The following is a 25,621-nucleotide window of genomic DNA, read 5'->3' on the forward strand; positions in this document are numbered from 1 at the left end:
TCTAGATCAATTAGCGTTAATTATTGCCAACGTGGGCGGGGCATTACAAACAATGATCCGCATTAGGCTGATGAAATGCCAGCCCACTTATCACACTTCAGCGAGCCCGTCCGACCGCGAGCGCCAGATTGATCACAACCTGCGACTCCTTCGCGCTCTTCAGGTGGATGTTGGATTACGTGCGTTTGTGTCAGCGCTCCATTTTTGAACGTTGTTATAAAACAGAATCAGATGTAAATATTTGAAGGCTATTGATCCAAAGTGTTTTACATTCGATTGTACGGGGCGGATGCTTAAGGCGCTATTGAATGCTATCGTGTGCTTCAGGCTCACTGAATGGGGTTGGACAAAATATTTGCAACACCTGTCAGTAAAACACAATACAACTCAGAAGCAACACAAAGCCAATTATTCCCGTCAATTCAAAATACTTTGTTCATCCCTCGGAGAGGAAATGGAGACAGGCCGGGGGTTTGCACACAAGAAAACCGAAAATCAGAACAAACAAGTAATTCACAGACCTTTTATGAAGTGGAAAATCCATAGCGGAGCAACGTTGATCAATTCTACCAACTCAAAACGTGTTTGTGCAACAATCAAACAATATACAGAGGGAGAAAAACATCCTCTTACCTTCACAAAGTGTTTGCGATGTTTACAGAGGGAATAAATCAAGTGAGAAGTAGAAGTCATTTTCTCATAGAGTTCTATGGGATACGACTTCTTCCTGCAAACCGAAGAGTTTAAAGCGCTGACGTTGGCTTTATTTTGCGGACAAAGATGCTGCAGCAAGTCAGGTGATTTGGGTGGACAACAAACATCGCAGGGCGTTTGTCCCGCCAGACGGCGGTTGTTTCACCATGGAAGACCAAACGGCGAAATTGATTAAACACTAAAAACTCTAAAACCGACTAGAATGTAAAAGCACGTTTTCTTTAACAATTCGCCAAAACTCGACTCTTCATCAGAGCCAGTTTTTAACGTTTCCAAAAGTGGTCGAAGGCCTTGGTCAGAAGTGTGTCATCAAAAGCCTTTTATTCTGCACGTGTCACTTAAAACTTTGCCCATAAGAAAATGTTCACTCAAATCTTGAAAAACCAAGAAATGCTGCGTCCCTGAAAAGAACAACGGAGCCGCGATCGACTTGGCAGAGAATTAGACGAGACTTCGGTGAGACTCGGTCTGAACTGCCGGCTGCTGAGCGCCGAGTAGAGGAGAGGACAGACGAGCCTGTAAACTCTCATGCAATCCCTGTGGCAACAAGTTGGACATAATTCAATTTGTGTTGGATACATCATCAGAGAATTAAATGCACATTTAATTCTCTGATGATGTATCCAACACAAATTATCTATTCTTTATGGTTTATGACTTATGGATATGTAATGGTGTTGTAAGGCACTGAAGACGTGTTTAGTCACCTACCAGCCACAGTGCGGCTTCCATAGAGGAGCGGGGTTCATGCACGGCCACAGGGGAACAAACAGCAACTAAGGCCCAAAACGGTCACGTTTGAACTTATTTTAAAAGCAACCACAATTATTTCCTTCCCAATTAGTTTTATTGCCTGGATACGAACTGATCGCTTGCTGGAAATAAGTCGGCAAAACGCACAACAAACAACTCCCACACGAACGTTGTGCTGGCATACAGCGGGTCCTCAACAGTGATATCTTGATAGAGTGCTGCAGATAAAAAAAAAACGAAATAAAGTTATAGCCAGAGAGAATGCCCATTAGCTATTTACACCTCATTAACTAAGTCAATGCACTCCACATTATCACGACAGCTGAGAGGAGTCTAGAGGATTTATTTGCATTTAAATTAAGTATTCATTTTCCCCCTCAAGGCTTTAAAGCCCACTCTGATGGCATCAGGAAGTCACACCCCTCTGCAAAACATCGGCGTGTCTAACACTGACACCGCGTATACACACATGTATGTACGCACCGTGCATAATAATAATTATAAACTCCCACGCAAAACCCGATGTTTCTTTTGTGAGCGACGGCCCTTCTCGACATCTCTGGTGGAAACGTCCGCAGCTTCTCACCACATTGCAAACGCCCCCCCCCCCCCCCCCCCCCCCCCCCTCCCCCTCCACACTGTTATTCCCATTATTGAACACGCAGCCGGCTGATCAGCATGAATTATGGCCGTGCGTCTTTTACATAATCACTCATATAGAATCGATAGACGTACTAATCAAGGGCAGCGAGTATTGAGCGGGAGGGTCCGCCGCCCATCAGTTATCCTTGCCTCAGGAGGTGGGGGGGGGGGTGGAGAGGAGGGGGGAGGGAGGTGGGGAGAGGGGGGGTGTTAGGGCCGCCTCAAACTCCTCGCGTGGAGGAGCATCATCCATCAAAAGTTTGTGACGAAAAATGCTCAGGCGGGTTGGAGTCCCGCCAATTTCACAGAACGACCTTGGCTTCGGCGGGGGGGGGGGGGGGGGGGGGGGGGGGGGGGGGACAAGTGTGAGCCGAGGACGTCGGTCCTGCGGGAGGACTTCCGTCCTGCGGGAGGACTCCTCTGGACACGCCGTTTGCTCTCGTCTACAGAAGATATAACATGTAGAGCCCTTGTGATTCAAAAGCAAATAGAAATTGCGCCGGTGGGTTTCTCAGTGGTCTGAATATCAAAGCAATGTAAAGCGACTGGATTAGTGTTACCATATGACAAGGCTTTTTTAATTAGAATGCAGTTGTACACGCATAATTGAAGTTAAGACCCACAGTGCAGGTGTTTTGCAGCAGCAGCGTATCTTGTGACATCCCCAATAATGTCTTTTAGAAAGATTACTCACCAGGAACAAGATTAAGACTCCACGGATAACTGCTTAATTATAGAAGAGGCAAGAATCCCTCAGCCTCCAAGCTGAAAGGCTGAATCAGAAGGCAAAGCATGTTCACTGAGCGAGGAAAACAGGAGCTCCGCAGGATTCATCATCATCATTCATTTATCACCCACTTCTGATTTTGTTTAATTATAACATTATTCCACTTTGGGCTCAATAAGACCTACATGCTGACAGACCTGTACATCCAGCACTCTGCTGGAAACATGTATCATTACGTCTGCCAGATTCAAGTAAATGCAAAGTTAATTGGTTCGTGATGTAAGTATTTTAAATAGTTACATTTCTCTGGGTGCATTCCCCTTTATCTGGAATAACTCAGACCGTGATGAACGGATCCTTTTATAAATAGCAAGGCTCCAAATCTTGTCATTGTCATTAAATTACAATCAGTCTCCAATAAAAATAAAAAAAAAGTTGGGAGTGAATTTTCAAAACTTGTTTCTTAAGAATACCAACACTGTTCTTAAATGTGCTTGGTTGATAACGAATGTATCATCCAATGAAACGCAGGATAATAATTATAATTATGAGGAGGTGAGTGAAACCATCAGTATAACAGCTCCCAGAGCGCAGCAGAAGAAACGCTGGGCGATAAGAAAGAAGCGGAGATACATCGTGCTAATCGGTGAACGCGACACATTCGTGCAGGCTGGCATCCCGCTAACCTGCCAAGTGCTCCAGTGACACGTCGCTGAATGCCACTCGTCGTAAACACCCCACAAACACGTGGGGTGTTTACGACGAGGCGGACTGGAGTGACTCGCTTGACATATTATGGCCTTACGCGGCTCATGCTAATGCTGATGCTAACGTGATAGCATGCAGCTTACCATTTACACATCTGGCCGTTGTGAAGAAAAACCCCTTCAAACCTCAACATAAAGAAGGCTTCTGTGGTCAGTGCTAGAAGGTGATTTGCCAGCTTCAGCAAAGGAGCTCGGCCAATATTTGATTTCTGGTGCTGTGATGGATTAGGAACGTTCCGAACAAGGGGTTCAAATGGAAGAGAAACTCATACTGGAGCGAGCAGGGAAAGAACACTGCTGCTGACATGAGACGCATTTTGTCCTCCATCACGCTGCTGTGACACAGAAAGACCTTTTTAAACAGGATTTTTCTTGTGTTTGTGAAGTTAAGACATTTGACCCCCTGTAACAAACGCATTGTATAGTTTACAATGTGAGAGTGACGGCGTACGATTAAGGTTGCACTCCTCATACCCCCGCCTACCCCCCTGCCTTTGTTTGCAGGGCCTGTCAGGTTTCTACAGAGAAAGACTGGAGGCTCAGCACAAAATGATGCCCCACCTCAGACCTGACGTTAAAGGAAAGGGGCAAGTGCTGAAATTACCTTTCCTATCAAGCCTGGCTTTTGTCTGGGGCATGAGGCCGATTACAAGGTGTCACCTTATGCAGGCAGGGTTGACGTCTGCAGGGAGTGTGTGTGGAACGAATGGCATGTTTGATTTAGAAAAAGGTAAGTGGAAAACTCAAGAAAATAGGATGTAAATATGGAATGGCAAGAATAAAAGACATGGGGGGAATGTTTGATCAATGTGTGGGACAAGAATGGATGAAGACAAACAAATAAAACTAGTAGAAGCATACTGGAGATCTCTTCATGCATTCAAAAAATACTTTTGTTCTATGAGGTCAACGACAAACATCTAATCTGTCGTTTAGAAATGTTCTTTGTGCTCCTCATGATTTTGTTGTGTGCTGTTGTGTCCTCCGGCTGCAGAGTCAGATTCATGATCTTCTCCTGCTTTTTTTTGTGTTCATTTTTCTTCTTCTTCTCCAGGACCCTTATTTCTGGTATTCTGGCAATAAGTAAATAATGTGTACATGTGTGGAAATAATCAATGATTTAATCTGAACTGGCAAATGCTCACTGGATATGTGCCGCTTCTATGTGCCCTCAGACGAACAGGGCGAAATTATTGTTAGATCTCTCGACCCATGACCTTTCAGGTACAGTAGGTGTGCTTTTTGAATAGCCCCAAGGCAAATTCACAATTTTGTGGCTCCATTTTTACAGGCGGGCTTATTAGAGCTCTGAGTGCCCCCCCCCCTTGTGTCAGGATCAGCAATCAAATGACGTGTAAAACTAATTACAACCAAAAGGGCACAGTCTTGACTGGAGGGAAAGCGGATAGGTGCTGAAACAACGCTTGCACCCAACGGTGGGGATTTGACTGACCAAAAACCTTCGCATGACTCCAAGAAGAAAAAACCTGTTGATTTAATTCTGCTTTATTTCCCACAAGAACGACATGGCAGTCGACAGTAATTCCAGTTGCCCTTTAAATTATTCACTTAAACCACCACCGTTCAATCACGCCACCGAGTTAATTAAGCAATACCGAGATTAATAAAGAAGATAGATGGCGCTCAGTCATACATGATTGCTCACACTCTGTGAAAACGCCGAACACAGTGAAGGCTGGTAAGGTCAGAAAGCCCACCAATTGATGGAACTGTCGTCCCATCGTAGTGGAAATCCTCTAGATTGACTTCTAACTGATCCAGGGGACCAAAGGAATGGCCTGAGACATATTGGCCTAAACCCACCGAATCTAATCTGCGACGCAGTCACTCGCTCGCGGTTAATGTCATTATTTAGACCTGTCCGATAACTGGCACATACAGCAGGCACTTATTGACTCCCTCCCGCTTCAGGAATATGAGGCCCGCTGGCCGTCAGTTAGACCCGCCGGGGTCCATCAAACGCTCCATCATCGCGTAGGGGAGGGGGCCACTAAACGAACATTCGTCTTCAGAAGCGATGGGGCTGACGTGGTTCTTCTCAGCGGTTCAAAATAACGTACGTTGTGTTAAACAGCACCGCCAATCTCACGAAACCTCTTCAAACATGTTAGCTGATTCAGAAGTGAAATGAAATATGTAACATCTGGCTCTTTAGGCGATATAACCCCCGACCCCATTCCCCAGTCCAGCCCAGCAGCACTGGCGCCCGCTCCGTTATTTACCCGTTGCTTTGAGCGTTCGCTTCGCTGCACTGGTCTGTAGGTCGGATCATCCCGACGACTCAAAGCACAACTCTGGTCTGCACACAGAGGGAGTAACTAGTTCCCCAAAGACCTGTTTCCATGTTTCTCATGTCTTAAATTAGAACCCACACTGCTGTCTTGAAGTGCCACCGGCGTTGTCTTTCATTTCTGCAGAGAGGCTTTTTTTTTTTTTCATCGGAACCTCAGAAGCCCAAAAAAAGTTCACCCAGAGAGACGTAAAACAAACTCACATGCAAAGGTCAGACTGGCCTCCCGGCTGACGATGGTCCCGAAGGAGTTGGAGGCGAGGCACTGGTATGTTCCTGCATCGTGGTCCTTGTTCAGATGACTGATTCTGAGGTTCCCTCCAGACAGGCTGTAGTGAGATCCGGATCTGGGGCTGATTTCGGTGCCGTTCAGTTTCCACCTGTAAACAAATGAACGGAATGATGTAAGATAAATGCACAACTTCCACTTAGTCGGGCGTGGAAAAGGGCGGGGCGCCGAGGGAAGCATTTCAGACTACAAGGAGAGGAACGAGACGAGTGACGAGGGCCGAGAAATCTTGTGCCCCGGCTTTGTGTTAATCCGAGCGGCGGTGAACTGCGATGGTGCCAAGGACCCGACTCCCTGGGAAAACAGATAGCGTTGGGGGCCATCCATCTTGCCGAGCGCTAGTCGAAGCGCATGAAAAGGCAGCTTAATCATTGCGGCGCGACAATTAAAACAAATGCCTGCAACCTCGCCTCGGCGCTTGTGCATTCCAGACCGGTCGGCGTGATAATCGTTGCCGTTAGGTGCGATCAGCGAAGGGTGTAATTCACTTAAGGTGGCGACAGATTCTTCAATTCTTCAATGCAGCGCAGATGCAGGTGGGAGGAAAATCAGTCATTTCAGGAAATGCTTTCATGCCATAACTTACTGTTATTTGTTGTCATTGACGTACAACTATTGCAGCTATTAAAGGCTCTGCGCGGATAAACAAGCATGAAAGGAGCATTTTATGCTTTATTGGAAATTGGAAAATGCAGATTCGATAATGACTCAAGGTGAACTGGTGGTTGATTATTCATTTGAGGACACGTACTTTTGTTTTTATTGTCTCCGAATTATTTCAGGTTCAGACGGGGAAAAAGCGATGTATCTGTAAAAGAAAGCAGCTTTGGTTGGGAAAAAAAGGGGGCTTATCTAAAACCCCTTTGTGCCATAGACAGACGCTGGTACAAAGCTGTTTGTGTGCCAACGTGGTGTCCTGAGGCATAACAACCTCACTGTTGCCATGGCGGCATTTGCTCTCTTTATTACAGCTTTAGTGTAACAGGACCTACAGGACGCACATATTAGACTGAAAGGTTCTAGATGAACTGGATTCTGTACAGGATCATCACGCACTACACAAGTGACAGCTGATTACACGAGAGAGCTTGTGGGCCGTGCATTGCTTCACTCGCACAAGACTTTTGTCCTTCTCATGGACAAAGTGTGAGGAGCATAATGGTCTTCTTCAGGTACAAGTAAGGCTCTCAGGAGCCTTGTTAGTCCACACGGACTGAAGGGTGGGGGGCTTATGGTGGAATGCAGTAGCCATTTGTTGGCAGCTGAGGTGGAACAAACAAAAATCAACATAAATAGCAAGTAACAGGTTTGACTGGGACGAAACAACGCTGAGCGGAGAGCGTCGGCCGCACACAGCGGCCTCTTCTGCTCCTCGAAACGGGTCACGTGAAGTGAAAGAAAAATGCAGCAATTTCTCCACTCCTAATTACTCGCAGAGTCATATTGAAAGGGTCTAATAGGGCGACAGCTCCAAAATGAAATGTTGCAAAAGATTTTCTCCGATAGCTCTTCATTGGCTGCTTCATTTGCACTTTTTCGAAAACATAAAACCGGACAGCTAATTAAAGCTGGCCAATGTCTTGATGTTTCTGAGTGGCTGATCGCGTTGAAAAAGTTCAGGTGTTCCATCATGTGAAATGTGTTGGTGGTTAAATTTAGTGGAAGTGAAAGATAATTGCCCACCGAGAAGTGCCAATGCTCTGTTTTGACAAATTGAATGCCCTTTGACGGCTCTTGTTGCTCTGAGCCAATTAGATGAGATCTTTAAAGCCACTAAGTGACAGGTTCTTTAATTTGTGTGAAGCTGGAGCACGTTCTAAGCGGGTGTAAATTGATACCGGTTCGGGGTGGAACTGTAAATCCACGGACCGTCACGTCTGCAGTGGAGCAGCAGATTACATCAAACACGTATCAACTAGATTATTTATTAATTCCATTTACAATGATTTATGCTGGCAAGCGGGCCACAACAGCAGTTGCATTTGTTAGGCACATGCTTTATGCAATCATGTAACGACAGGGCGGCGTACACAGAGACGTAATACGCCACCATCTGTCCTACGAGGCTGTGGATGTTTGGAGTCTGTTCCTTTTGATACGGTTGCTCTACTAATCTTCACTTAGTCACAGTTTGACTCTAAATCCAGGCGTGGAACAGGTCGCTCACAGCCTCGACGTTATAACCACATACCCCTGCTAATTTTTCACTTTCATTATTACCCCACATCTGAGAAACCAAAGCAACAAAAACCCCATTAGACACATTTGTTGGCTCCGTTGCTTAGCGACAGGGTCGCTTCCACTAACCAAGTAAAGTGACGGAATCAATGAACGTTTTTTTCATTCTAGCTTCTGTGGGGGATTAAGGGGAAATAAATCCGGGACATTAGACGTACACAGCTGCCGCAGAACCGCAGTTCAGACTATTTGATGGGTGTCTTGACAGAATAGATGGTTAATCTGTAAAACTTTCTGCAAACCAAAGGAGCGGCGCTATCCTCGCCACGCCCAGCAACAGCTCTACACATAACAGGAAGAGTAAATACTTGGTTGCACATTAATTGTGTACAAATAATGTAAATAAAGCATCAAATATGTTAATCCACATTCCACAGTGACCGCCAGTCCAGGCACCACACCAATAGTCACAGCTTCCAGGGAGGATTAGTGTTTGCTTCCTGCGGGCCGTCCCATCAGTAAGTCCTCGTTTGCTGCAAACTAAAAGTTTTTCCAGGATCTTCTTCACAGCACAACTCCGGCTTTTGTGAACTGTAACCCCAACGGCCCACCCAAGTCGTCTACAGGCTTGGTTCCTCAGCCTCGGACTTCACCTGGATGAACCTAAAGCTGGACTGAGGGACAAAGTCTGCGAGCGCCGCTCTGCTTTTTCGCACTGGGAGCACAGCCGGTCCGGCAGCCCGCTGGGCGGCGCACTGACTTCACACGGCGAGTCTGGCCGGGCCTGAGGGAAAAACGTGACCTGTCCTCTTCTCCTGGAAGATATCACGTGGGCACTGTTGTTCAACGACATTTGTATGTTGGCCGTAAATTGCTCTATAATATATTGGATTTATGTAGTTATTTTACGCAGGCTTATGTCTGCTGTGTTTCCAGTTGAGACACATTGTGCATTTGCTGTACATGTGTAAAATATTCAACAAGTGTGCGGCAACATCAAAAACATAAATAAATGAAAGAAAAAATAATCCACATCATGATCAGGAGGTTTTACATCTGCTTTAAAATTTGTATAAAACAAATTTGATGTTAAATCAAATGTGATTTTAAAAACTGTGCTGTTTGGTGCTTTTATTTTGTAGTTTCAAATATTAGACGTGCAGCACTTTTGGGGTCTCTGTGAGCTCTGATTGGATAACTGGTAAACATTCAGCCCTTATTAGAGCATTCTTAACAAATTAAGACGTTTGTGTTACCTCCCAGGAGTCAGAAGCCAGGAGATTGACACACTAATATTAAGCTTATGGACGAAGCACTCTTATAATAACGCGGCAGCCTGAGTGCTTAGAACAGGATCATTCACACAACGAGGTTTGTGCGCTTGTTGTATAAAATGTAAACACTGCGTCTCTCTCCTGCTGAGCAGCTAATGAACTCCTAACACCTTTTAGCCGCCGTCCGACACGTTCTCGAGAGGCGACCTCGGGCGGGAAACAGCTGATTAGGTCATCCTCTAAGCTGGCTCTGTCCCAAAGTATTAAATGCACCAATCCTTTCCAACACTCACCCCAGCAAACATGATTGATTTAAACTCCGTTGCGAGCCAGAGAAGCTGCAACGCAACACAAACACAAACACAAACACTCCTCTCAATGGACTAATGGTCCATGTGGGGGGGGGGGTGAAGCTTCCCAGACGATCCGGCGCTGCAGACGGACCAGACACTTTCCCAGCGGAGGGTTGAGGGGAAAATTCCCCCAGAAAAAAAGTAACACACACACACACACAACAACCTGTAACACATTCCTATCATCCTGATCTGCAAGGCTGAACACGTTTCTACAGATAGAAAAATGAACAGAGGCTCTTTTGTTGCAGCATCGGGGGACGAATCCCAGAGCCGTTTTTATTGGGCATGAAGTGGAAACCAGAGCTGAGGACACAATGGACACCAAGAGTACGCTGAGCTAAAGCACCACGACAAATTCATGTTCGCTGGCAGGTCCGGGCTTCGCAAGATTAGAAGCTCTTTGGTTTCCAGCTGGAGAACAGAAGTGTCACGTATGGATTAAACTGTCGGAGATCTGAGGAAAAGTGTGTGATCGTTGTGTAGTTCGTCGTTTTAGTTTGAATCCCATGAAAGAAGATTCTGTGATTACCTTTTATTCTCATTCTACTATCAAGAATTACACAGATGAAACACTCCTAATGTGGAGCTCTCTAAAAACCCTTTTGCCCACGAAAGATTTCATCTCTACTTCTAGGCGAGGAAGATCAAACCAAAATGTAAAAATAGCAGTTTAACAAGGCAAATACACTAAAGAGGCAAGAAGCCTATGATTCCTGTTTAAATGCAAAGGTTTTAACAATTAAAACTTGTTCGTTTTTGCTTGTATCTCCATGTGGTTTATCTACACTTAAATAATGTATGGAGGAATATGATTAAATGTAAAACCCAACCAACGGTGTCTCTGCCAGTCGTAAATCTTTGGGAAGATCAAGTGTTCGGATGTCTCTGTCTGTCTGCGGATCTACTGAACTATTCAAACTAATACTTTTTGTGCACACTGAATGTTTGCTGAGGCCCCGTCATGGTTGCAGCGATTCCACATTTTGGACTCATCCACAGGAAAGCTTGTTTTTTAATCCATACTCAATTTGCAATCTTCCAATAAGGCACAATACACAAATCTAACAAATCCGTTTCTTTTAATCTTCACTGGCAACCTGAGCTGTGGGGAGGGAGACACGCACGGCGCAGGTCGGCTCTCTACTGGGATCCATCTTCTACTTTCTCTCGCCAGTCATGATTAAGCTGAAGCACCAGCCCCCCTTTATGCTTTGGATGATGAAAACACGCGGCGGATTATTGCAATTCAGTTTGCATCTTTAATGTCGTGATCACTGCCTTTGAATCATTAATAAAATATGCAGTTATTTATATATAATTGCCAAGGGAGCAGTATGTATCGGGTCAATAGACCAAAGATCAACCTGTGACTAAACTGTGAATTAACAAATCCCCAAAAACATACATTAAATGAATTGGCCCGACCGTACTTCTAACCCACAACCCATATGTTCCTGAGTAATTACTTTCATTCACTATACTTTGTTTAAAAAACACAAGAATAAACCCTTAGGCAGAACGGCGCCGTGAGGTTCAGCAAACGTCACTCAGGCGTAATTGTTGGGGGACTATTTTGAGCAGTGGATGAATACACACATTTAGGAGGCAGCGGGACGGTTATGTCACATCGACTAAAACAAATGAAATAATCACAGCGAAAGGAGAGTGGCCCCCAGTGCAGTTTGTGGCCAACAATGGAGCCATGTGGCAAGGAGAAATAAAAGGTTTAGTAAATTAGGAAAAGAGGAGCAATTTGTCATTTTCGTTTATGAACAACAACAAAATGATAGAATAATTACCAGGCATTACCTTCAAGTTGTGCTGTAGCAAGCACTTTAAGTAGCTATTATCTACTTTGCCTTGAACAGCTACACTATTTAAGTAATAGTTTAGTCGTGGCAAACCACTTACTATTCCATTTCCATTTTTAAGCAGGATGTACTTTCTAACAGGGTTGTAGCGCTACTTCTACCTGGAAATAGAATCAAAAGACGTCTTCCCCCTCGGTTGCGTGGGTTTGAGTGATTAATCTGCATTTCAATGCAAAGCATCACTTGTGGGTCGAGGTGGAAATAAGATGCTACTTTACGTAATTACGATTCCAGACTTCAAACCGATCGCTTGTCTTTGCACTCCAACTTTCCCGCATGCAAAGGGGGATCTTTGAGACCAGGTGGAGACATCCGGCAGTGATAAGTTGCAGAGATAAAAATGGCGGCCGCTGGGAGGCGAGCACGCCGCGTAAACGGGGGGGGGCCAGCGAGCCGCACACTCACCGGTAGACGGGTGGAGGGCTTCCCTGGGCTTCACAGCTGAACACCACCTCCCTGTTCTCCACCGTCTCCACGGGATACACGATGCTGCCGGGCTGCTTGGTGAAGACGGGGCTCTGCAGGACGCCGCTCTCTGTGGGACACAGGTGAAAGACAACCGCACATTTAGAAAGAAAAAAAAGAAAAAGGGAAAGGAGCCAATTAGTCGGTGGCAGAAACAGGATGACGGCGCTTTAAGTGTTTGGAAGGGCGAAACCACGAGCGCACAGAACAACATCCATTCGAACCGCCTGTCAGAGAAGAGTGATCTTCAGCAGGACGCATCTTCAGCAGCTGTTTAGGCGGCAATGGGATACACGGCCTGATTAATGTTGAGCAGTGATCCGGGGAAAATGCCCTTATCAACACCTGCTAAGCTGCTTCTGCGTTGCTCATTTGTTTACTTATTTGCCTGGTGATGTTGGGATTGTGTGTCCGCGCAGGAGTGTAATCAGCCGGGTTCAGAGCGCCTCGCTATAAACGACACAACTCAGACGCCGTCAGCGCAGTGGGGCATCCTGTGCATGGCTCAGCAACGTACCAATGATACTTTGAAGAAAAAGAGCTGATTTCTTCGCTGTAATTATTGGTCTACTTCTTTAAAGTTCAGGCAAAAAGGAATCCAGAGTCACTGAAGTAAATCAGAAGTCATGGATCTTACAAATCAATCTAAAATCTGAAAAAATGGACACAAAAACCACGTTAGAATGTAGAAATCTGGGACCCATGTCTGCTTAAAAGTGAACCTAAGTGGTTTGAATAAGATGAATAACATTGACTCTGATGAACTGGGGCAATGAAAATGTAATAACAGATTTTATAAACCAGCTTCAAATTTACGAGTGGGATATTTACAGACAAATCTTACTTTTAGTAAAACATTAAAATCTCCTATTAGCTCTCACATATCATGTACAACATGCAGAATAGATTCGACATCAGTTAAATAGTAAGAAAATCCATGAACATAAACATCAACGTTAGCATGTGAGTAGAAAAAGTGCAGAAATGAGAAAAGGAGGCAGCTCTTTGACAGCAGAAGGAGAAGAGAAGCGACTGTGTGTAATGAGCTGCCGAGCGTTCACACGCTACAGCTGAATCACCGTCTAAGAGTGTGGGTGTGAAGGCCAGAAGATGTCATTAATATATTATCACCCTTACCACATCCTTATTCTGCAAAATACGGCTTCATCCGGTCTTCTTTGACCAGGAAGTTACCAGGTAGAGTATTAATCCTAGTAACTATGACATCACCAGGGCTTCACCTAGCTGTTTATTGAGGGAACTCAAATAACTACGAGTTAACTTAAATTAAAACATCATCTCTTTATTGATTGTTATTACGGGACATTTGAATTGTCTTTCCCACAGCCGTGTTTCTACAGGAGTCGAGAACGGACAAACTGAAAGCTCGCTTTCCATCGGATCATTTGCGATATCGCTTCGGCCACAACAGGTGTCCTACGTTCTGCAGCTTTCAGTTGGTTGGAATATAGATAAACACATTAAACCTACAACTGCACCGTCCTCTTGATTCAGTATCGAAATCTGAATGAAGCCTCGATGACGCTTTGCACAGAATCCTGTCCTATTGACACATTAAGCTCTCTACAGATCTAATGACAGGATTCCAACGCACTCTTATTTAAATTCCTTTTCTTTCGATCTTCTGACCTTTATTCACTCGAAACCTCAACCCGCACGCAGTCACAAAACTGGTATTGGACGGTTCTGCAAAACCTTTAAACGCAATCACCGGTGGAACAGAAGTCTTCCGTATGGAGATCGCAACCTACAATTCTGTCTCTAAACTACGGAAACTTTGAAGCAGCACAAACTTCCGCATTGTGTTGTGAAGGTGGTGACAGGTCCACACGGAGGCGTATAGGACAACAGCACAGGGTGATGCATAATTCAAAGAGCTGCTCAATAGGCAATCTAATTCAAGAGAATGTCTCCCTGCTCAGCCCACAGCATCACAGTGAGCTTCCAATCTCAGCAGAAGCGTTCAAACATCATGCAAATTCAAGTTTTAGGGTAAGATATTCTTTTTTCATGCAAAGATAAACACAGAATTGAAATGTTTCGGCTGCCCCCCAACAGGCGGCGCGGTCGCCTTCAGAAGCCGTGTTTTGTGACAGGAGTCAAGGACTCTCCAACTGAAATGCACTTAACTGAGAATAAGCTTTGCCTCGTGACGGCAGAGTCGTGTTCTTCTTCATTATACTAACTCACACAAAAGAAGGTAGAATTGGCTACGGTGCCAAAAATAACAAAGACAAAAAAAGCTCTGAAATAAATGTCCCCATCAGACCACAATGGAGCCATTAATCCACACCTGTCAGAATAAATACAAGAGTGTGTCACTTGATAGAGCGACAGAAATTCTACATTGTTCAATTTTATATTCAACGAAGAATAATACATTCATCACTCATAAATCATCAGAGCTATCGGCCGTGAGTGTAAATATCTGAGAAAGCATCTCCACAGCTGTTTATTGAGACGATACGCCCAATGAAATGTACGGTGTTAAATAAACATTAGCCAATGTAGCATCTTTGATGGATAGTATAGATCCATTACGAGGCTGATTCCAGTCGTCGTTGTGCTGCCGGCTGCATTCATAATGGGGCTTAAACACGGAGCTGCTTCCTGTGTCCGTGGCCGCGTACGGCCGTCCAGCAGCCACGCTGCTTTGTTTATCTGTGTACACAATAATACATTGTTTACTAGTTTGAGAAAATAAATCAAACCAAATTTGCATCTTAAAAAAAAAAAAACGTACATGGTAAATAAAAGTGACTAACGGACCCGTGACCCCCGACGACTGAGAAAGGTGTGCGGGTCACACATTCCTCCTGGGCAGGTGGCCCTTTATATCGCAGCCCTCCATCAGTGTGGGAAGGAGATTTGAGTGGTAGAAAAGGGGCGATAAGGAGGAAGTGAGGTACGATACAAATCCTTTTTCCATTTACCAATTGAGTTACGGAACAATATGAAACATATATAACTTAAAATGTCTGTTTGTCCTTTGTCTGATTACATGGGGAACTATAAATAGTAATATAATACAGTGCGTAAGAGGCACTCGTCTTATCCGGCTCAGAGGCGAGTCCTTGTGCACAGAACTGAAGTAGGTCACCATTAAGACTCAAACCCACTCCGGTACCTTTACCGGGCCTCCCAGTAGACCTCGCGCACCTGCGACAGGCTGTTTCTCATCTACATGTGGCTCTGTGGGAGAAACACGTCGGCCCAACGCACCAGGTTGGTGCCACAGGGAATACTTCACTGTTACCTACTTTTAGCAAAGATTTACAAACCTAAAATGGGATGAAAAATATGTAAAGATGGAGGAAAAGTCCTTGATCTTTTTAGTCCCAGTTTGATATGATATTTATTATGGTTGACGTCTGTATTTATTTCGATGCTTTAAACATTTATGGGCTGCTATTCATCTGAAGATGAGCCCTTTCATGGCTTTTTTCCTTTAATATACGGTACCATTTTTGCCTTCTAAAACCTTTCACTGTCAATATCAGGTATCATTAAATCTCTGCCGGAGCCACGGTTTATGGAAATAAATGTTCCATGATTCCGTTCAGTGAGCACACACACACTCAGGCTCAAGTTTTTCCGGCGATCTCGTCCCTGCTTTGCAATGAACATGAATGGAAGCACATAGAATAACAAGCATGACCTCAGTCAGTGCATGAATTAGGTGATGCGGACGCACCCACAACCGATCGAACAGGAAGAAATGACACAAAAACCTACAACTGATAAAAATAAATTGTATAATTGATCAACTGTGAACACAAAAGCAGAAGAAGTAAAGCTTCAGATCTACGAGGTCCAGCGTGATGCTTTACAGGACCCCATTTTCAATTCTGTTCATTTTATCTCCTTAATGGGTTCTAATGCATTCATTTCCATTCCATTCATGTTTTCATTTACAATTCAAATTCTTTTAATTAATATTTAAGATATTTTTTGTTGCCCATCTGATAAACATTCTAATTGTATTGCTTTGTTTCATATGTGTGTACTACATATGTTGTTATCAGTTATTTCCCCTTGTCTCAGGTATTTCAGATTGGCTTCTGTGATTATGGTTCCCATTTTTAATTAGTTATTGCGGTTTGTGACTACGACAAAGATGTGCTTCATATTTGGGATTTTATGCCCAGAACGTTTTGTGTGTGATGAACTCGGGCAGCACTGATTCCTGCTCTTTGTTATATGCCATCATTTTGCAATGCACTAGTTCATGTTTTCAGAGGAGTTACAAAAGAATGCAACCGATTAGTTCACGCTGCTTGATTAAAATACACGTAGCTCCTGTGAAAACAAATCCGTGGCACAAATGACATATCCTGCAAAAACAAGCACCTCTGCGCTCACCGAGTCCCACTCCATCACTCTGCTGCGTACTGGGTCTTTGAAACTAATCCACTGAGGGCTGGCAGGTTTTTAATGTCATACAACAATGCTACGATCAAACCGCTATTCAGATGGTATCAGCATCGATCTTCTGAGAGCTGGAAGGGAGATATTTTTGGACAGACTGCGCTCGCTCGCGCTTAAGCCGGCCATAAAGGAGAAGATTAACGTCCTGAAAAACGCTTCTCATTTGGCCGTCTTGAAGTGTCGTTGTGCTTCCAGCCCGACCTGTTTGGAAAGGTTCCACCACTATTGGGGCCACAATGGGAATCAAACAAAAACGGGGGGCGCAGAGCAAAAAGGGGAGAAAAAAAAGGAAATGTACATGAATGCAAGAGTCCGTCAGGTGTGAAACGCGATGTCGCCGACTGAGTGTGTTTTTATTTTCGCTGTGGCTACGTTAGCAACAACAGATGGTTTGACCTACACCAAAGAACGTTACCACTATTGCGAATGCGAATTTTGCATTACACCATCACCATGTTATTTCTGCGGGAAGACAAATTAAATGACTCATGCTTTCTTGTATAATCCCTGAAAGCAGTTTGTGCTTTGGGACATAATACTTCACAAAACAACTGCTTCCAAACAGACTTTTTTTTGTTTGTTTTGCCCACCACCACTGCTCCTCTGCCAATACCATTAGGCACGCTGTAGATGTATTGTGCAGCATGCTACTCTAATGTGGCCATTTGTAAAGGCCTAACAGCGCAGTCTGCATCGCAAACAGGGAGCCAATCAACTTCATGGGCAAACACTGGGCCGAGACGGGAATGGATCATATTTTCTTATTCCGTCGGACTAACTGCGATGCATCTGAACAGAATAATTGGGCTGATGTTTGGTTGGTTTTTCCGCTCAGACGGACGTGTCGTCGCAGACCTTGCTAGGGTGACAGAATCCCCCAGAGAAGAGACAAATGAGTATGCAAGCCTTAGCACGTATGATGTAACACCTGCACAGCATCCCGTCAGCAGCGCCTGCCTTTAAGCAACAAAGGAGAGACCCCGCCTCCACAAGCGGGCCTCTAAAACGGCATCTGTGCTGTACGAAATCCTTTAATATCACAAGAGGCAACTTTGACGACAACCACACTTGGCTTCAGCAAAAAGCATTTTTTATTGTATATATATATATATATATATGACTCATAACTGGGTGTCGTAAATCAGTGGCGGCTTGTGAGCATCTGGATTAGTTTACACTTGTTGGCTACAAATCTCCCACCCAACATCCAAATCTACAGGTTGATAGTTTAGGGAGGACGTCTTTCTGGACGATTCCAGATGTTTCATTAAAAATGTAGTACATTACATTGATATGAATGTACTTGCCATATGGACAGCGGGAGCCCTTTCTTGCAGATATGGCGGTTGGAAGGATTTAAATCCTTCAGTGTTCCAGTACGTAGTATTGCTCTGTGCTGCTCTTCATTAAGTGAACTTCCTCCCACCAACTATTCATCACAAATCAAGAGAGCAGCTCATCATTACATTTATGCATAGAACGGCTTCTGTAGAAAACTACTTGTTTGCAGTATTAAATCATACGTCAGTGATGAATTAGGCACTCATTGAGTGTTTGCTGTAGCAATAAACTGCCGATCAACCTTTTCTAACGACAATGTAAAGGTCCATTTAGGCTTCAGACAGAATGGTGACTTGGTGAAGGTCAGAAAAACTCGACTTGACAGTCGATTGTCAGTATAAACGAGACTCACAATCCTAACTCCTTTGACCGTTGGCTGTAACAACCAAGCCGTGGGTTTCACTGATTTGACTCCTGATCAGATATTGATTTGAACACAGAGCTCTCTGATGGGGGATTATTATTGATACTGAAGCATCATAAGTCTAGTCTTATGCACGCATGCAAAGCCCCTTAATGAGCTACCCGGCCTACAGAATCCCATTAGAGGTCAAAGCCTGCACGGAGCAGAAATATGTGTTGAATCTGATAGCAGCGTGTGGTCTATCTGGTAATCAGGCAAACTTTGAATTGCCTTGCATAATGGGCCCTAACAGCCTCACGCTTACACTGATTCAACAGATATGGTCTCTACGGCAACGTCCCGAGATTTAATAAAGCACCGGCATGATCGTAATGAAAGGATCCCTTAATTAAAATTCACATCTTTAGCATTATAATGAACATGAGGCCGCAGCTCTGGCGAAACACATATTGTGATTGCACCCTTTGGGATCTAATAGTTAGCCAGTAGCTCGACCTCTCAATTAGCACCCCCCCCCTCCAAAAAAACAACTACGAGCTGACGGCCAACTAGGAGGAAGGTGTGTGTGAGATGCACAGTCCTGGTTTGTTACGGTCACAAAAGCAAGAAATCCAGTTTAAAATGGCGAAACCCCCCCCCCCATCAAACGCATGGCCGACCCTCCGTGTGCTCACCGATAACAGCGAGGTGATTTCTGACTGATTCCACTCCAAAGGGGCCACGAATACAACGTGTTCTGATATCCACATCAAAAGGCAAGAGTTGACAAAGCAAAACCAAGCCCAAACAAAGAGGCCCGGGCAGCGGAGAGATGAGAAGAGAAGGCTTTCTCCCGGACCCGCTCCGAATCCCTAACGCCGCCAATTAGCAGAGGGGCTCGGCTCGGGGGCCGTCTGGGGAGGCCCTTATGTTGCTTCATCTTGACATAATTGCTCCTCCCGAGGAAAAGCAGGTGAGCACACCTAGAGACGCCACCTCCATGGCTAGACAGACGTGTTCTTCAATTGCACCGGCTGCAGCTAAGCTCCTCGCTAATATCGTCATCAAGCAGCGCTCTGACCCTGATGAAAGCTTTTAATAAGCGGAGGAAAAAGGTCATTTTCTCCCGCGCCGCTGGACTTTCTGGATGAGGCCAGGCATGATGCGAGAGTCGGGGGAGAACACATCACACCTAAATTCGCTCTGAGTGTACGCACGGACCGATCGGCATCCAGACAGCAGATACTGACTGCAGAAAGTCTAAATGTAGACGGTGAAGTTGACCTGGGGTTGGTAGCAAGAAGGGGCCCGTAGGCCATAAGAGGTGGCCACTATAAAACAATGCTATTCATTTCCTAAATAAGGTTACGGTATTTTTTGCCACGTACAAAAGGAGATCCATTATAACTGCCTCCGCTCCCAGAGAGCTCAGCGTGGATGCAGATCCGTTTGTCTAAACTGGGGATTATTTCTTGATTGAAAGAAGATCCGCATTGAAGGCTTTCCACGAACGAACGGATTATTGCGCTTGTCTCCCGTCTGGCTTCTGCATGACTTACATAGACAAAGGCCGTTCGCCGCATTTGGTTTTTCTTAAGGTGACAGCCTCAGGTCCATGATTCCACTGCTTGGATCGACGGTGGAGTTCTGCAAAGAATGGGACCCATCTTGACTTTGAATATGCTGCCTCCTTTAGCAGCCGGGTGGAGAGGTGCATCACACCCACCTCACAGAGCCATCTAGTCCTAATAAGCACATAATGAAGTGGGGACAGCTGGGCCCGTTTGGAGGTGTGACCCAGGGGCAAAAAGGGGGCGGCGCCGTCCGGCCCGGCAGCATGGCTCAGCTGGCCCGGAGCCGTCAGGCCCGGCGCCGGCTGCTCACACAGTGGAACGACAGAGGTCAATGTGCATCCTGTCACTGTAAAGTGGCCCGAAGAGATCAGGGCGGCGCTACTGGAAGAGACCTTGACATACGAGGCCGTCCGACATGCACATCAACCTGAGGAATGACCTTCACGCGGCAGTGGGCATGATTACGGGGACACATTAGGAGTGCATCATTGTGGGTGGCAGCCATCGCAACATCTGCGAAATGGAGACAATATATTATTATGGAGTTGGTGTGAATTGGTTTAGCACTCGGCGAGCAGTTATTTGTTATTCAGGCAGTATGTTTAACTGTTTACCAGAATAAGGGATACATTTGAATATGATAACGCTTGCTAAAAGGGTTTCGTGATTTTGAACCGTTATTTGTTTTCATTCATTTTTTATCTTAATAGGTGGAATCTGATGAGACATGTAATCCATCACACTAAACATCTTGTCAGCTCTCAGTGACACCGCCATTACATTACAGTTGACATTACAGAAATGATTTGAAAGTCTTCACGGCTTTTTTTTACCACACTACAAGTGCATGTGAGTAACAGCTGGCATCGAATTTCCTTCCTAAACATTTTTAGAGGCTTCAACAAACGATGTATCAATGCCTGCACAATTGAAAGGGAATCACAATTAGTATATAAATATTCTCAGGAATGGAAAACATCGGCCAGTTGTAATAGCAAATAGTTTTACCTGTGCAAATACAGGACTGTATGGGATTTGTAGTCACACAGCGACTCTACAGTGAGTCACCCTCACTTACTCACTTAGCGATGAAACATATGGAGCGGCGTTGTACTTTGGAGCTATATTTCATCAGCTGGGGAAAGAGAAAAAAAGTGGAATTGTATTTGGCCGTGTTTTGTGGTGGTTTTATATCAGCATTAGAATTTTACCGTCTCATGAATGAAAAAATATTTTTCTATCAATAGAAGTAAACAAAGACAACAAGCTTTGTTTGGGGAGTTACTTTTCTTAAAACAGTGTATTGGATCGTACATTACTGCAGCAAAAACCAACTCATGTGTGTGTCCTTCTGTGTGGGCTGCCACTCGCAGCAAGAACACAGTTACTAATGCATTTACCAAGAGGGGATTACAACGCCGGATCAGCGGCTGAGGAAATAAGGCTCACTGCCATGCAACTAACTGGCTAAGTGAAGCTCATTCACTATTGGCTGACTCAGAAGAGGCCGCGGTCCTCCACTCAAGTCTCGTGGTTCGGAACGTTTGTCTCTAAAAGATGATTCCCTATTAAGAAAAGTAATCCCAATTTAATTGCAAGGCTTTGCGTTCAACGTTAGTGTTTACTGCGTTGCTTTTTTAAGGGCACTACGATTGCAGGCAAATTCACGGTTTAAATTGACTTTCTGGGACGCTACGTATGGCATCAACACAGAGTTGAGCCTAGAATGAAGATACCTGCTACCGCAAGTATTGCTGAGAGCCTTAATCTGCTTTAATCTTAAAGAACAGTTCAGTCCACAATATGTCAGTCTATTGGATTGCATTACTGCTACACAAAGCGCTCTCAGCCGATGCAAACTGGTGGAGGAGGGACGCTCCGATATGCTTAAAAGTGCCATCTGTTGCCCTTCATACCTTAATGTACTGGGCGGATGGGGCCATCCGACTACATTACTTTCAATGCGTGTGACGGAGGACTGATGCCCCACCAACACAGACAGGACGCTGCTACCCATTGCAGACCCACACTAACACATGTTTTGCTATTTTGTCAGATGGCGATCGTCTCTACTGGAGCACAATGGAAGCGGGACTCGGGGGGCTCACATTGATTCAGCAGTGGAGTTCATCTTGTCCAACGTGCGTCCGGCCTGCTTTGTAGCTTACAGTCAAATGGAGCAGCATTCCTCGCCATGTACCGGGGCAACAACAACAAAGTGTCAAAAGTAGGCCTAGAAGTCGTCTGTCCGGCCGTCCCAATAATTCAACACATGAATCGGGTCCTTTAGAAATAAAAAGCTGCAGCCACTGATTTATGTTAATGTATAATGCATCTGTGTATTTTTGACCCAAGAGTCTTACACTCTTGTAAAACATCATTAAAGTGAATTATGTATACACGGTACACTTTTTGTCATTATGACAGTCGCACTGTCACATAGCTGCATTTGTTGACAAGCAAGACGGATTAACCAGCAGCATAGCCCCGCTGACTATTATACCCAAAGATTAATGAGCGTTACTGCCGTTGTCAAACAGGCCTGCAGTCTATATTTAGTCCTATTCCAAATACGAGGTCGCATGCGAGAGCACCGCCAGCCCGGCTGTGGAGCACGTGACTGTGGACGCGTGTGACTACGGGACATTCTTGGTGTTTATATAGATGCTGCAATTTTAAGCAGTTGCACTCTGACCGGTCCTGCTGTTGAAAGTTGCTATTCACACAGCAATGCCCTATACAGGACACGTTTGTCATTTTTATTAGTAATAAAATAATCACCACAGTTATAGAATCCAGATGGGTTTCCAGGTTTAATGTCACATGGCGAGGACATAATATTTCCCTCTTGGAACATTTTGCTATCTATGTGTTTTTACATAAGTTATTGTATTAAATTATTATTACCTGTATTCCATTGATCAGCTAATAGCAATAGTTAGCGAACTCTTGTGTGGTCATTTTGATCTCAGAGCTCTCAGACGGCGGAGTTAATGGATCAAAAGTCATTTTTAACCTGCATCACTGAAAGTGTTTTTCTCCAAAAGGAAATCCAATATAAGCATAGACTTCAGAATAAGAAGTCCTTGAACAGTAAATCCCCGCAGGAACACATAATACGGAACACAGATGATTGATTGACTGATTATGCTGATCCCGGATCAAAGAAACGTGTTCCTGCTGGTACCGGTTCGGAAAAAAGATTATAAATGTTAACTTGCCTGTGTTGTTATGATCGTGGAGGGTAACTTGTAAGAAAACTGGAATAAACGTTAATGCCCTGGCAGGTGAAAATAGCTTTGGTTTTCTATTTGATTTGATTATATTATATTAAAGTTCAAGTTGAGATTTACAAGAAAACTACTAATTATTGAAAAACGATCACCGGAAATTGTGCGATTAATCTCAATTCACAAATGTAATCGTTGCCCAGCACTAGTTTTAACCTTTATTAACCACATCAGCATTGATTCATTGAGGCCCCTCTGGGGGCCAATGAATCACAGTACGTCATAGTGGACGTCTTTTCAAACAAAATTGGGGGAGAGTCACGCCTCACCTGCAACGGGGGTTCCCGGTAACATCAGGTGTAGTGGTGCAGGGGAAAAAATAACCGTGGGCTGACATCACTTTTGAATTACTGAATTGTTTGCCGAGTATCTCCATGGCATCAGCTGGAAGCAACGCCACACTTGGCGTTTTGTTGTATGGAACTGTCCATCAAATTCATGCGTCACATGGGGTCACCCCCCCCCCAGCGGAGAGAGCAAGCGAGCACGTCTGTCCGCGCTCTAAACCCTGTGTGAACACTGCATGTTGTTCTGCTGTGTCCTGTTATATTCCATTGTGGTGGATGCTCCTACATGATGCTTATTAGAAGTTTCTACACTGCCCCTCTCGGTTAACCGCAGCAGATACGGTTCTGCAAGGACAGACATTTTGCAGTATAGAGCTGTCAGCAGACAAGCAGAACTTCCTGCCATTTAGCATAAGTATCACAATAAATAAAATAAATGTTGTTTTTGGAATGTCAGCGTGCGCAGCCCTTTGCCATGACTTCAGCAGTTTGTCCTATTTTCCGCTCCGCAGCGGCGCTAAGCCGGCAGTGGTCAAGTGTTGGCTGTGACTCACTCGGTGAATCCAGTCTTGGGGTGACGCATGGCTAAATGGCTGCACAGTGGCCCCCCAGCCACGGACTCAAGCTGCTTGCTGTGCTTTTTAAACAAATTCTTGCATCGGCTGCACTCCTGACCGTGAAAAAGGTTGTGAAATGCTGGAACAACAAGGACACGAATAATATAAAGAATTGGGTAAAAACTGGTGATATCATTTCATTGTGTTAAATGTAGACAACTTAGTGGATGTAGCTTTGTAGCTTAGTTGAGCCTCAGCTAAAGAGTGGAGCCGATGGTTGTTTTGAGCAATGTCAGCTTATAGCAGTTATATCAAGAAAAGTAACAAAATAAACCAAATTGAGCTCAGTATTGACACGAATAATACATTATCGGTTACTTGAAATAATAATTATAATAATAATAATAATAATAATAATAATACATGTCATTTAACCTTGCTGGAAATATGGTGCTTTGAAAACCCTTCAGCCTTTTTGCATTGGTGAAGCTGCATTTTGAAATGCATGCATTTGTTGCCAACAACAAACATTTTAAATGCAATTGCATCCGTGTGATGTGGTCATAATGAGTCCTCAATGGGATGGGGTACCGAATCCCGGTGATGTATTTTTCCCCCCAAAAAGTCAAATGAAAAGGTTATTTATTCTGTGGCCCGGTCCGCGCCCCGGTGTTTGGTGACCACTGATTTACCTGATTCAAGCTTAAATATTGGTTGGCCAATTTCTAACTGTGTCGTTCTACGCAGATGAAATGCAACCCAATCACCCAAAATCCACTTTAAAGAATATTAATAACACATAAACAGACAACGGCAATGGACCCGTGGAATCCTGTCAAGCCCCCCATACCTAACCCCATTGCAGAACTCCAGCTTGGTACTGGAAGTTGTTGATAGCCCACTTTTCCCACTTACCTCTCAGTGTTCAATGTTAAATCAGGTCAATCAGTCTGCCTGTGCAGGTTACTGTGATCTTTGCGTTGTGGTCTTTAGTAAAGAAATCATCTAAAAATAAAAATATGCAGCATTCCAAGACAGGGAAGGTTACAAATGAGAGCACATCAGCGTCCTATTCATGTCTGTGCTCCCACTCCCCTTCTAGTATTTACAGTGGAGCCGCTTTGGTCTGTCAAAGAACAGTTTCCGTGCTGACAAGTGACAGTTTAAAGAAGAAAAATGAAAGAAATCTCTGGTCCAAATGCAGGTGACATCATATGAATTTATCGAGCATAAATAGGTTGAGGAGCACGTAAGCGAGTCCACTGAAAAAAGACTTTCATCAACTTCCTCACATACTCCCACTCACACGGAGCAGCCTGCCCTCAAAAGCTTAGCAAAAAATTGTTCCTATGGAGGCGGAACAAATATTTCCCGCAGATATGGAGTTCATTTGAGATTCCGTCTTCCGTGATCGTTGAGATGATACCAAACGG

At 44.5% G+C, this 25,621-nt stretch overlaps 1 protein-coding gene across 2 annotated transcripts in view; it reads right to left on the minus strand.

Moving 5' to 3' along the window:
- cntn4 (contactin 4) overlaps positions 1–25,621 on the minus strand; it is a 100,065-nt gene that overhangs the window by 59,291 nt on the left and 15,153 nt on the right. For both annotated transcript variants that reach the window (XM_040204296.2, XM_078091702.1), the window contains exons 3-4: positions 12,288–12,417; positions 6,119–6,294 (exon numbers count right to left, since the gene is read on the minus strand). In XM_040204296.2, the coding sequence (XP_040060230.1) occupies positions 6,119–6,294; positions 12,288–12,417 (306 nt within the window). The remainder of the gene's footprint in view (positions 1–6,118; positions 6,295–12,287; positions 12,418–25,621) is intronic.

The sequence above is a fragment of the Gasterosteus aculeatus genome, chromosome 17, assembly GCF_964276395.1.
Source record: "Gasterosteus aculeatus chromosome 17, fGasAcu3.hap1.1, whole genome shotgun sequence".
Taxonomy (NCBI): Eukaryota; Metazoa; Chordata; class Actinopteri; order Perciformes; family Gasterosteidae; genus Gasterosteus; species Gasterosteus aculeatus.